Source organism: Etheostoma cragini, chromosome 12, assembly GCF_013103735.1.
Source record: "Etheostoma cragini isolate CJK2018 chromosome 12, CSU_Ecrag_1.0, whole genome shotgun sequence".
Classification (NCBI taxonomy): Eukaryota; Metazoa; Chordata; class Actinopteri; order Perciformes; family Percidae; genus Etheostoma; species Etheostoma cragini.
In genome coordinates, this window is record NC_048418.1 from 3,808,227 (window position 1) to 3,819,729 (window position 11,503).

An 11,503-nucleotide genomic window follows, 5' to 3' on the forward strand; every position below is an offset into this window, starting at 1 on the left:
AGAGAAGAAGAAAAATGATATATTTCTGGATGAATCGGTAGTTTCAGATGATCCGGTTCTTCAGCCCAGATTTGAAGTTGCTTTAACTCCCAAGAACAGAGACGGGTGTTTGTAAAAGAAATAATCAGAGCTGACAGGCTATAACATTTAAACAAGTGTTTATTTGGATTATTTCCAAAGACGGAAAACAGTAATCTGTCACTTCAACTGACAGGATGCACTTTGTTGGTTGCACCTGAGTGCCGCAACCTTCTTGACGAGCAGATCTCATTTAGAGGCACACGCAGTGAGAATCAGCTTGTGCAAGGGGAATAGTAGTAGTAAAATCTCTATTGTTCCATGTGCAATAACTTGGTTGAATTTGCACAATGTTTGTGCAATGAATTTTTTAGCCATTGCTCCAGTGTTGGATTACATACAGGAAACACTTTTGTTCTCATGTCTGTATCGTCTTATTTGTATGTTTGAATGTGTTTTAATCATTTACTTACATGACTTGTGTGAATAACAGAACAATCATCAATCCTTTTATTAAAAAAAAAAAAAAAATCTGTTAAAGGGATCCTCTTTGTACTCAAAATTTCACTTTTGTGACCCTTGATTTAACTGGATTGTCACCAAGCTTTAAACTAGCTATTACTGACTGTTTGGCCACTTGGGGGAAGCAGAGACAAGTTATGAACACAACAGTCACATTCACTTTTAGAGCTTTTCTCTGGAAAATGCTGCCTTGTGCGTCCAGAAAACGACACAGAGCTGTGAGCGTGAACCAGAACAGTAAAAAAACAATGAGCTGAAACTCGCTCTAAAGCTCTGTGAAGGCGAGGGGAGCTGCAGATTCAGGTGATTATTCTCTGTAGGTTTATCACTAACAGCAACCCCTTTCACATTGTCATTGTTATCACATTAGTATAAAAATATTTATTAAAGCCACTTTAAGCAATTGATTTATAAAAATCCGGATAAGCAGATGAAGATGAAAATTCTGATTAATTAAATAAATGATCCGCACCATTTTCTGGTAAACTTAAAATGTTGAAGTTTGCAAACAGTTTTTTTTTTTCAAACGTGTTATGAAGTAACAACAAGAGAAAGAGTCTGTGCAAGCCGGTTTAATTACACGGTCACCCACATCTTTCCTTGATTTTTTCTTTGTCTTCTTATCACTCACTGTACAAAATGCCTTTATTAACTGGTGCAAGATGAGTGTTACATTTAAAAAAAATATCAGTCATACAATTCTTCTTGACTGCGTGTTGATGAGCTGTCTGCCATCTCTTTTTCTGCCTGTAGAGACAGAATTCATTTTTGAGTGTGTGTTATTTGTTGAGTTGTCGGATCTCGTCCACTCTGTTGCGGTGCAGCTGGAAGGCAGGAGTGACCCATCGACCACATGAACACTGATCACCACACCAGCTGAATGAGCCCAGCTTGGAGCTACACTTAGGACACAGCAGCTACACACGTGAAGACGGAGGAGAGAAGTACCATAAGAGCAGATAAAGAGATCATTGTGTTTTAAGTAAAGTACTTAAGACAATAACAGTGATGGAAAGATGATCATGACTTACATTCATTCACTTATCGGCTCATACTTGTTACTTACTTGCTCATTCTTTAAAAGTTAACTTGCTTAAAATCATTATGAGTGAGGCTGGGAACACATATCCTGATCTGTGTGTATGTATGCATTACCTGTCCATCCATAACTCCAAGTAACGCTTGTTCCATCCACTGCACTGGTTCAATGAAGTAAGATGTACACTGGACGTCTCCTGGGCAACAACATATTTCATATCATTACTTGCAATATGTTTACTGACTAAGAAAAAGAAACTTGCTGAAAAAGGCAAGCCACTTGTCCAACAGTTTCGGGTGACAAAAATCACAAACTTATATGTTAAAAAAATGTATATCAAAGCATTTTTTACGTTACAAAGCTGTCTTGCTTGCAGTCCGTTTGACCGCATTGCATTGTGGGACACTTATGCTGACTTAATGTCCAATGTTTGCATAGTCTAGTATTTCACCAGAAATAGTATGCAATTCACATTCTATTGGTTTCATACTAAGATTATGGACGTAAAAAAAGAATCTCTTACTGTTTTAGCCTACAGAATATTATGTTAGTATGGAATTTTGGACACAACCTACATTTCTGGTTCTGCTGCATCCATTAGGATCATTATTTTAACACTGTACATAACGATTATGTACAGTGTTTCATAACGAAAAACTGGAGTTATGGATTTTTGGACTATTATTCTTTGCCTTACTTCTATTTAGGGTATAATCATGCTCTAAGGTTTGGCGGGCGCCTCAGTTTGAAATCCACTGGGCGAGATGAACAGTATGGTTGTGTTCTTACTGGGGAGTTTACTGGACTTCTTGTGACCAAAGGCCGGTGCTCCTTCTCCTACTGGGTGACTGAGAATACTGGAGCCACGGAACAGAGCTCGTCTGCAGAGGAGGAGGATAAGTACGGAGCTGTGATCAGGATGCGTATTTCCTAAAATGTTGAATTATTCCTTTAAACATAGTGATAACAAAATAGTTTATCCTGAAATAAATGCACACTTTTCAATTTTCCTTCTCAGCATTAAGAAGAAAAAAAAGAGTAAAGCTTGCTGCTTCAAGGTCTTTGACATTTCCCGTATGACGTGAATTCAGCAGCATTATAAAACTTTCCTTCTTCAGCCACTTTATAAACGTTTCCACCTTTCACCTGCACTTCCTGCAACGATAGGACACTTCAGAGGAGCTGGAGTGGGCAGGGTCAGCAGCAAACAGCTCCCTGGGAATGTGCTGCAACTCTGCGTACGCACGCACACGCACACGCACACGCACACGCACACGCACACACACACACACACACACACACACACACACACACACACACACACACACACACACACACAGAAGACAAACATCGGAAAATCAATACACAAATAATGAATCCATGAAAGAAAAGTTTGGGCTACTGTTCTGTTTTTTGATTGTTTAAAAAAAAACAAAAAAAAAAACTATTTTGTGTGTGTGTGGGGGGGGGGGGGGGGGGTGTGGTTACCAGGGTACTTCTCTGTGATCTTGGTCAGTCTGTACTGTTTGTACAGAGGACTGGAGGTGTCCACTTCACACTGCAGGGACTCGTACAGACTCAACTGCTCCTCAAAACCACTGTTGACCCTGAAACACATCCACCAGTGATCAATCAATCATTAGTCCTGCATCTAATACTAACGTCCTTTCTACAACACACTCTTCAGTGCACACACACACACACTTACTGTACGTCCTGTTTGACAGTCTTCAGTCTGTGGTAAGCCTCAGTGAAGCCCAACTGGTATCTCTTCATCAGATAAGCAGTTACGATGGTGGCACTGCGACTCCGTCCAGCCTGGCTGACACACACACCAAAAACTATTGAATCAGGTTGTTAATGAAGATGACTAGTTATGAGTTGCAGGCCCAGTTGACAGTAACTGCACATGATAAGTCCATGTCTTGGTCTAATATTTAAATGATCAACACATCAATTGGTAGTTGCAAAGATTGGTGGCCTAGAGGTTCCCACCCTCGATCAGACTGTGGTTGTACTGGTCTGCTTCCAGGTGTGATTGTGTAACTGGGAATTTGACGGGTCATCGTTGCAAATGAGAATTTGTTCTCAATTGATTCATCATTTAGTTGTCTATTAGTTGTCTACTATTAAGTTAATCGCCAGCTATTCTGATTAATCATTTGAATCATTTCTTACAAAAGAAAAGTAAAAATGATTTAATTCCAATTTCTTAATTTGAATATTACAGACCAAATATCTTTGAGTTATGGAAAAAACAAGACATTTGAGGACTTCATCTTGGGCTGTGGAACACACTGATGGACATTTTCTAGGCCGAACAATCAAGACAATAATCAACAATGAAAAACTAATAGTTGGTTGCAGCCCTGCATCAGTAAAACACAGGAGGGAAACCCATCTAGCGTGACAGTGAAAGATAATAACGGGGTTGACCTCTGAACCCTTACCAGTGAACAAGTGCAGCCCTGCCTCCATCCACAGCCTCGCGAATGAACAGGAAGCAGTCGTCCATGTGACTCAGAAGGTCAGAGGTCACCGCATCCAGAACATTGATCCACTTCCTGCGGAAGTTCCCACCCGCAGGAACCATGGGGGCGGGGTCCACCGAGTCCACAGACAGGATGTGAGTGATAACTGCATCGGTCAGGGCCTGGCTGTCATTGAGGTCAGCCGCAGTGCCGATGTACAGACCGGGGTCCACCAGCAGCATGACTGCAAAGACCGACACAGAGCAAAACCTAGAGTCTTCTTACGTAGGCAACAAAAGATCAGGCATTCAAATTCTATTCATTAGTGATTAAATTAAAACTGAATATTCATAATTTCTCACGTGTCAGGAACCTTTACCTCCTACCTAAAGAGGACATGGTCCTCCAAGTATTCTTATCTAAATTAAAGGTTTGTCTGTTGTTGTTGTTGTTGTTTTATAATGATTTTTGCGTTACATTTGTTAGATACTTTAGATTAGAAATATGGAAATAAAAAGACAGATATAGAAAATACAAAAACTAACAATGCAGGTCAATTTGAAAATATAGAAAAGATTTCCAGTTTAGATTTAATTTATGAATGAACTGTTGCATACCTCTATTCACTACTCTACCTGTAGTACCCTTTTGCATTTCTTTTCATTTTGTATTTCTTATTTATGGGTTTTTCCATTTTAAGAATATATGTTTTAAGCACAGACTGTATATTTATTAACGGTTATTAACATGTTAAAACCTCACATGTTTTTCTGGATAAGTCTATGGCGGCTTGTCCTATCACATCAGCCTCACTTCTGTTCTTCTTCCTGTTTATGTACATTAGTGGTGTTTTTTAGGCCACGTGCACTATGAAAGATCCGCTATAAAGCCGAGAGAAGTAATATATCAAAGGCAAGCCAAAATCCTTTTTAAATGGGTCTGCCTTGACTTCTTCCTCAGAACAAAAAACACTGATGTCTCTGAGTGTTAACTCACCTCGACAGCTGAGCTCAGCCTCGCGGTAGTTTTAGCTCTTCCGGTGAAACTGTCGTTTCGCTCGGTTTAACGTGGGCTACCTGTGGTGTAGTGAGTAAAGGACAAGTGACAACAACATCCCAGGTAGCCGAGTTGATACAAAACACAACGCGCACTAACTCTCTGTGCACTGAGGTGTTTGGTTCGTCTTTGACACGGTCGGGCTGAAACATCAAGGAACACTCTTTAGTTCCGATGACGCCAAGTTTCATTACCATTGATTTACTTGATTAGGACAATGCGCATTAATTAATCAACTATTTCTGTAAATGCACCGGTGCCAGTCGACAAAATGTCATCTGTAGTCCTAGTTACCTAGCATGCATGTCTTTATGGTGTGAAGAAACCGGAGCACGTCCGGAGGAAACCCACGTAAACACGGGGAGAACATGCGAACTCCACACAGACAGGCGGACCGGGGATCGAAGTCTGCCAGTGATCGAACCGGATCGAACAGTGCGTCACTTACAGCCTATAGTCTATGGTCATAGACGTTATTTTGAACTTTAAAAAACAAAAACAAAAAACTGTTAATATTAAATAATAAATTAATATTTAATAATATTAGGTCTACCACCTACTTATTTAGTATCTTACATTATGCTGGAAGTTTTTCCTTTAACTGAAAATGTGTCACTGGGGATGTTTAGGGATGTTTAGAGTGTTCAAAATGTTCACTCAAAAAAATAAACAAGAGCCAATAAATATACTTTTGAGAAAGAAGTAGTGTAAAATCTAACTACATGTAAATAAGCGAATTTGCATCTTGATCCAAAGAATCCAGGAATAATAGGATTTTACCTCAGGCCTATAAAAAAAAAACACAGTGCTTTATAACTGGTTCCGCTATCACTGTTGGACTTAAGGAATGAGATAGGAATACTCACCTGAATGCTTGTGTTAAGGTAGGACTCATGAACATGTTAGAGAAAAACATATCAACACAATGATCTCACAAATCATGAATCTGGTCCATGTGACCACAAACTGAGAATGACCAACAAGAGAACATTCTTTACCCTCTAGGATAATAAACTTAACTGTGAAATTGGCTTCAGCTTTAACGCTGAAATAATGAGTAGGAACAAGTGAGGACAGTGACGGGGAGATACCAGGAGCATGAGGTAATGCAAGCAGACATTGGTCAGCAGACCACAGCCTCAGCGGGGAGCCATTGCCACTGCTAAGTGTACAAAATAGCAAAATTACATAAAGTAAATGCAGATCTACAAACATCCTGGCCGCTACAGAGAGAAGCAGACATATTTCTCTAATGAACTGTCTGACTTTAAATGTATTAAAGGACTAAACTTACAATCACATGCTCAGGTTGAATGAATCTCTATTCTTCTCTCGGTTGTGTTTCCTTTGCCAGACAGACTTTAAATACATGTTTCATAATGTCTGTCTGGTCTTCTGTTTCTCAACACCAACTAAGTACGTGTGAATGTGTTTGGAGCTCTGAACTGCCCGCCAGCGCACATCCCACAGTCTGTACATGGTCACAATGTGGGGTGCTTATAAAGTTTTATGTGCTGCTTTAATCTGACCGTGGGACCAATCACAGTACCCCAGTGTGACCACACCCGTGCCTGAGGGCTCATTAGAGGGCTGCCCATCACATGTAATTGACTAGAAATTGAGCATATGAAACAAGCCGAGCCAGATGCATGTAGTCAGTCAGACCAGGTGTGTGAATGGGAACAGAGTGGGTGTGTTGACGTGGTGGTCTGCTGCGTTGTATTATCTTTCTAGCAGATGGCCTGAAAGACAAAGTGTAAACAAGCTGATATGTGACAGACGTCAAACAGCCCAGGTTTCTACATTAAGGTTTTTTTTCACTTGCCCAAAGTCAATTTTCACTCAAAGTCAATTTTTTTTTACTATTCGTTTCTATCTGTAATTTGTTTGATTGCATACATTTTTAGGTTCTCTCATTTCCCTTCAATTTTCAATTCCATTTTATTTACAGTATAAATTCATAACAAGAGTTATCTTGAGACACTAGAGGAGGTCTAGAACACACTCCATAATTTACAAGGACCCAACAGTTCTAGTAGTTTCCTCCAGAGCAAGCAACCGTGCGACAGTGGCGAGGAAAAACTTCCTTTAAATGTGATAGAAAGGATTCAGTTCATTAACTCAAACAACCAATTGGATTGCATAGCTGATTGATAATACACTTAGTGTGTGAATGCTGATTCAACATACTATACTATATACTATATATTATATACTATGACTTTTTATAATTTTTTTCAACATACTTTACTATGACTATTTCAATATACTATACTATGACTTTTTTGATATACTGTACAATTACTTTTTTATCACTTTTTTTGACATACTATACTAAGACTATTTCAACATACTATACTATGACTTTTACTGTGACCGGTGGTTCGATACCCATTTGGAATGGTCCTTATGTGGAGTTTGCATTTTCTTCCAGACTTTGTTTGACCTACTATACAAGGACATTTTATCACTTTTTCAACATATTATATTGTGACTTTTGTATAATTATTTTTTTTGACATACTATACTATGACTTTTTCAGTATTCTATACTGTGACATTTTTATAATTATTTTTGACATACTATACTATGACTTTTCTCAGTATTATACACTATGACATTTTTATAATTATTTTCAGCATACTATACTATGACTGTTTTCAATTTTCTTTCTTTGGTGGCATTGTGGCTGTGTGGTTAGCAATGTTTGCAACTCCACTAGCAAGTAGGCAACGCATACTGGCCCTGGGTTTGAAACCCAGTCTGGGTTAATCCTTTTCATGTGGACTTTGCAACTTCTTCCAGACTTTTTTTGACCTACTACACTATGACATTTAACACTTTTTTCAAAGTGCTATTCTATGACTAGTTTTGACATACTATACTATGACTATTTTATCTCTTTTTTTGCCAAAGTATATAACTACTTTTTTATCACTTTTTTCGACATACTATACTATGACTTTTTTCATACACTCTACAATTACTTTTTATCACTTTTTTCAACATTGCATACTATACTATGACATTTTTATTGATTATTTTCAACACACTACACTATGGCTTTTACTGTGTCCGGTGGTTCGATACCCATTTAGACTGTTCCTTATGTGGAGTTTGAATGTTCTTCCAGACTTTGTTTGACGTACTATACTATGACCTTTTATCACTTTTTTTATGTACTATACAATGACTATTTTATCAATTTTTTGGACATAGTAAACAATTACTTTTTTTTTTTTTTACATAAAATACCATGACTTTTTTATCACTTTTTTAACACACTATACTATGACTATTTTCAATATTCTATACTATAACAATTTCATCACTTTTTTTCAACATACTACATTTGACTTTTGTATAATTATTTTTTTTCGACTTACTATAGACTTTTTATCACTTTTTTCGACATAGTAAATAAAGAATTTTTTCATCTTTTTTTAACATAAAATACAATTACTTTTTAATCACTTTTTTCCTCTTCTTCCAGACTTTCTTTGACCTACTACACTATGACTTTTTTTTTTTTTAAATCTTTTTTTCAATATACTATACTATGACTTTTTAATGGCTTTTTTTTACATGTTCTGTGACAGTTTTCCATATACTTTTTTTGGTAGCATTGTGGCTGTGTGGTTACCAATTTGAAAATCTTCTGCAACTACAGCAGCAAATAGGCCATACTGTGTCTCGGGTTTGATACCCAGTCGGGATGGTACTTTTTATGTAGAGTTTGCACATTCTTCCAGACTTTCTTTGACATACTACACCATGACTTTTACCACTTTTTAGGCGTTTTATACATTTACTGCTTTTGACTTACTATTCTATGACTTTTTCCGACATACTATACTATGACTTTTTTCAATATACTTTACTATGACCTTTTCATAATTGTTTTCTAACACACTATACCATGATCTTTAAAAAAAAAAAAATTCAACATATAGTACTACCTAACTATGAATTTTTTATAACTTCTTCCAACCTACTTTACTGTGACTTTTTTTCTGACATACTACGCTATGACCTTTTTTAACATAGTATAAAATGGTTATTTTTGGTTTTCTTGGGGGGCATTTCCAACTTCAATAGACACGACAGCTCAGATATGAAAGGGGCGAGAAACAGGAAAGAGAACCATCACAGGGAGAAATTGAACCCTCAACCCATTGCATCACAGAATAAACCTCTACATTATGCACCTGCTCTAGACATTGAGCTAACTGGCCTCTACTTTTGACTCCTTAGCTTATTTTATGTCTGAAATGTTCTGGTGTCTTGATTTTTTTATGGTTATTGCCAAACGTAAGCAATCCGTCAACATCAAAATAAAGTAAAGTGAAGTAACGGCCTGACCAAATTGACCTGTCTATTTCTCCTCATCCTCTTCTTGTGAAAGTCACCCACATGTAGACACTTTTTACGACCCACGGAGTGAGCTAAACAATTGAAACTCCACCGAATAATTGTCACAACCACATGACATCAGTGTTGGCTGGCTCAAACACCTCATTCCTTAAGATGGTTTGCAGGGAAACTGTGCAGCATGTAGGAGTGATTTCACATGTGGGTGAAACCACAGACCTCACAAGCGGGTCAAACCAACATCGAAATATTGTACGTAAATACTATAATGTTTTTGATTATTAAATGGTAACTTAAAGACTAGTAGACCAAGAAATGATTTGATATTGTAAAACTTAGAATATAAAAATAATAAATATCAAAATGCTAGAAGAAGAAAAGTTTTGGTGCAACCTAAAACACAAAGTCAAAAGTAACTGGGATCATTTGTAATAAGTTACTTTCCATCTCTGGTCTTGAAACAAGTTACTGTTTGTAGGAGTTTATTTATTGCCAGTGTCGTAAGTTTCAATACGTCCCGGCAGTTTTTAATTAGTCAGTGGGTGTAGAATGAGTGTGTGTGTGTTTGTGTGTGCTGCTAATTAAAAGTGTCCTGTCTCACGGTCTTTGTCCTATATATAAGAACAACAGACGGACAGATTTATAAAAGGACAAGGAGAGGTGACACTAGACTTATTCTCTCACTCTCTATTACTTTGGCAGTGTGTCTCTCTCTTTGAACATCACACTTGTTACTCAGCTTAGCAAGGTAGTGGGTAAAGATGGTGATGATGAAAATATCCCCGTGGCTTCTGTTGCTTGGCCTTGCTGTGACCTACACTGCAGCTGCTGGACCAGGTATGACACATTTATTTATCCTTCTAAATCTACACCATAGCACGTTGTTTTTTAATTTAGCTTTTTAATAGTTTCTAATGCATTATTGTGTAACTACCTTAGAATGTCTAAAATATTGAATACTGTAATAATATCCCTGGTATGCCTTATGGGATCTGATAATGCACCTACTATAGTATATACAATGTCTCCTAATGAACTTGTGATATCACCTAATGTGTTACATTGCACTTACATTGACTTGCAATCAAACTCTGATCCTTTAAACGCAACTTTGATATCTTGAATTGTCTTCAGATGCACATGTAATACCTTATAATATCCCTATGCTTATAATTTATCTGTTAACACACCTATTTTGCCTTAAAAATGTCTTATAATGCCGCTATTATATGGCAACATCTCATTTTTAATATTCTGTTCATAATACTTTGGGATCTCTTGAAATTATGACTCCAATATGATATACTTGTAATGCCTTATGATTGAAAATTGTTATTACCAAAATTTCACCAATACACGCTGTTTGTCTCCAGGCAGCTGTGTGGGTCGCTGTGGCGAGGTTTTCACCAGAGGCCAGCAGTGTACCTGTGACTTCAGCTGCCAGCAACACAACGAGTGCTGCCCAGACTTTCAGGCTGTGTGCATCACTGGTATGATACTCAACAGATTAGGATATGTAACAGCACATGTTAGTGATTCATCTGTGTAAATGATGAGATGGTCGCATCAAAAAGTAACAGGATACAGCAAAGACCCATAGTATGTAAGAAGAACAGACCAAAGAGAAGGAATTAGACATGCAGGCAATGAAGGCAGATAATATGTCTCACTCTTATTTTTTAGTGAATAAATGTTGCTGCACTTGACATGAACAAATCAAATGTCTCAAATGTGAAAGTGGTCCCACTGTCACGCTGACCGCCTAACAGAGACTGAGCATCTGATTTTAGAGCTCTGTGGAACTTATTTTTAGCCTCTTTTACCTCATTGTTTTGGTTTCTATTCACTTAACTTGTTTTGCATTTCTTCTTTTTTCAAACTTTGGAGCCTCTTTGACTCATTATTTTATTTCTATTGACCTTTTAGCATCTTTTAGCTCATTTATTTGATTTCTACATATACAGTGGGTACGGAAAGTATTCAGACCCCTTTAAATTTTTCACTCTTTGTTTCATTGCAGCCATTT

General features: G+C 37.5%; 2 protein-coding genes and 1 long non-coding RNA gene across 4 annotated transcripts in view; 1 reads left to right on the plus strand and 2 right to left on the minus strand.

Moving 5' to 3' along the window:
• Window positions 1–591: 591 nt before the first annotated feature.
• On the minus strand, window positions 592–5,259 carry dusp12 (dual specificity phosphatase 12). 2 transcript variants are annotated; one of them, XM_034888242.1, is made up of 8 exons: window positions 5,051–5,259; window positions 4,030–4,297; window positions 3,288–3,401; window positions 3,068–3,186; window positions 2,726–2,813; window positions 2,369–2,460; window positions 1,696–1,775; window positions 592–1,457 (listed from the first exon to the last, which is right to left on the minus strand). In XM_034888242.1, exons 2-8 carry the CDS (start codon window positions 4,290–4,292, stop codon window positions 1,320–1,322), a joined length of 894 nt encoding a protein of 297 aa, XP_034744133.1. In that variant the 5' UTR covers window positions 4,293–4,297; window positions 5,051–5,259; the 3' UTR covers window positions 592–1,319. The 2 variants fall into 2 exon arrangements, with proteins under 2 accessions (XP_034744133.1, XP_034744134.1); XM_034888243.1 differs by having other exon boundaries at window positions 4,030–4,294; window positions 5,047–5,123.
• A 2,953-nt stretch (window positions 5,260–8,212) lies between these two features.
• On the minus strand, window positions 8,213–8,417 carry LOC117954445. Its single transcript, XR_004658823.1, has 2 exons — window positions 8,368–8,417; window positions 8,213–8,266 (listed from the first exon to the last, which is right to left on the minus strand). It is a non-coding gene; the product is annotated as an uncharacterized LOC117954445 (long non-coding RNA).
• Window positions 8,418–10,130: 1,713 nt separating this feature from the next.
• The window catches only part of prg4a (proteoglycan 4a), a 7,596-nt gene continuing 6,223 nt past the window's right edge, over window positions 10,131–11,503 (plus strand). The window contains exons 1-2 of the mRNA XM_034888246.1: window positions 10,131–10,314; window positions 10,851–10,967. Coding sequence (XP_034744137.1) covers window positions 10,239–10,314; window positions 10,851–10,967 — 193 coding nt within the window. The 5' untranslated portion in view covers window positions 10,131–10,238. The remainder of the gene's footprint in view (window positions 10,315–10,850; window positions 10,968–11,503) is intronic.

Coding starts and splice junctions, on each gene's coding strand:
- dusp12 (XM_034888242.1), bottom strand. CDS start 4,292: ATGCTGCTGGTGGACCCCGGTCTGTACATCGGCACTGCGGCTGACCTC. Junction 3,187..3,287: donor ACTGTCAAACAGGACGTACA/GTAAGTGTGTGT, acceptor GATGTGTTTCAG/GGTCAACAGTGGTTTTGAGG. Junction 2,461..2,725: donor TATCGTTGCAGGAAGTGCAG/GTGAAAGGTGGA, acceptor CCTCCTCTGCAG/ACGAGCTCTGTTCCGTGGCT.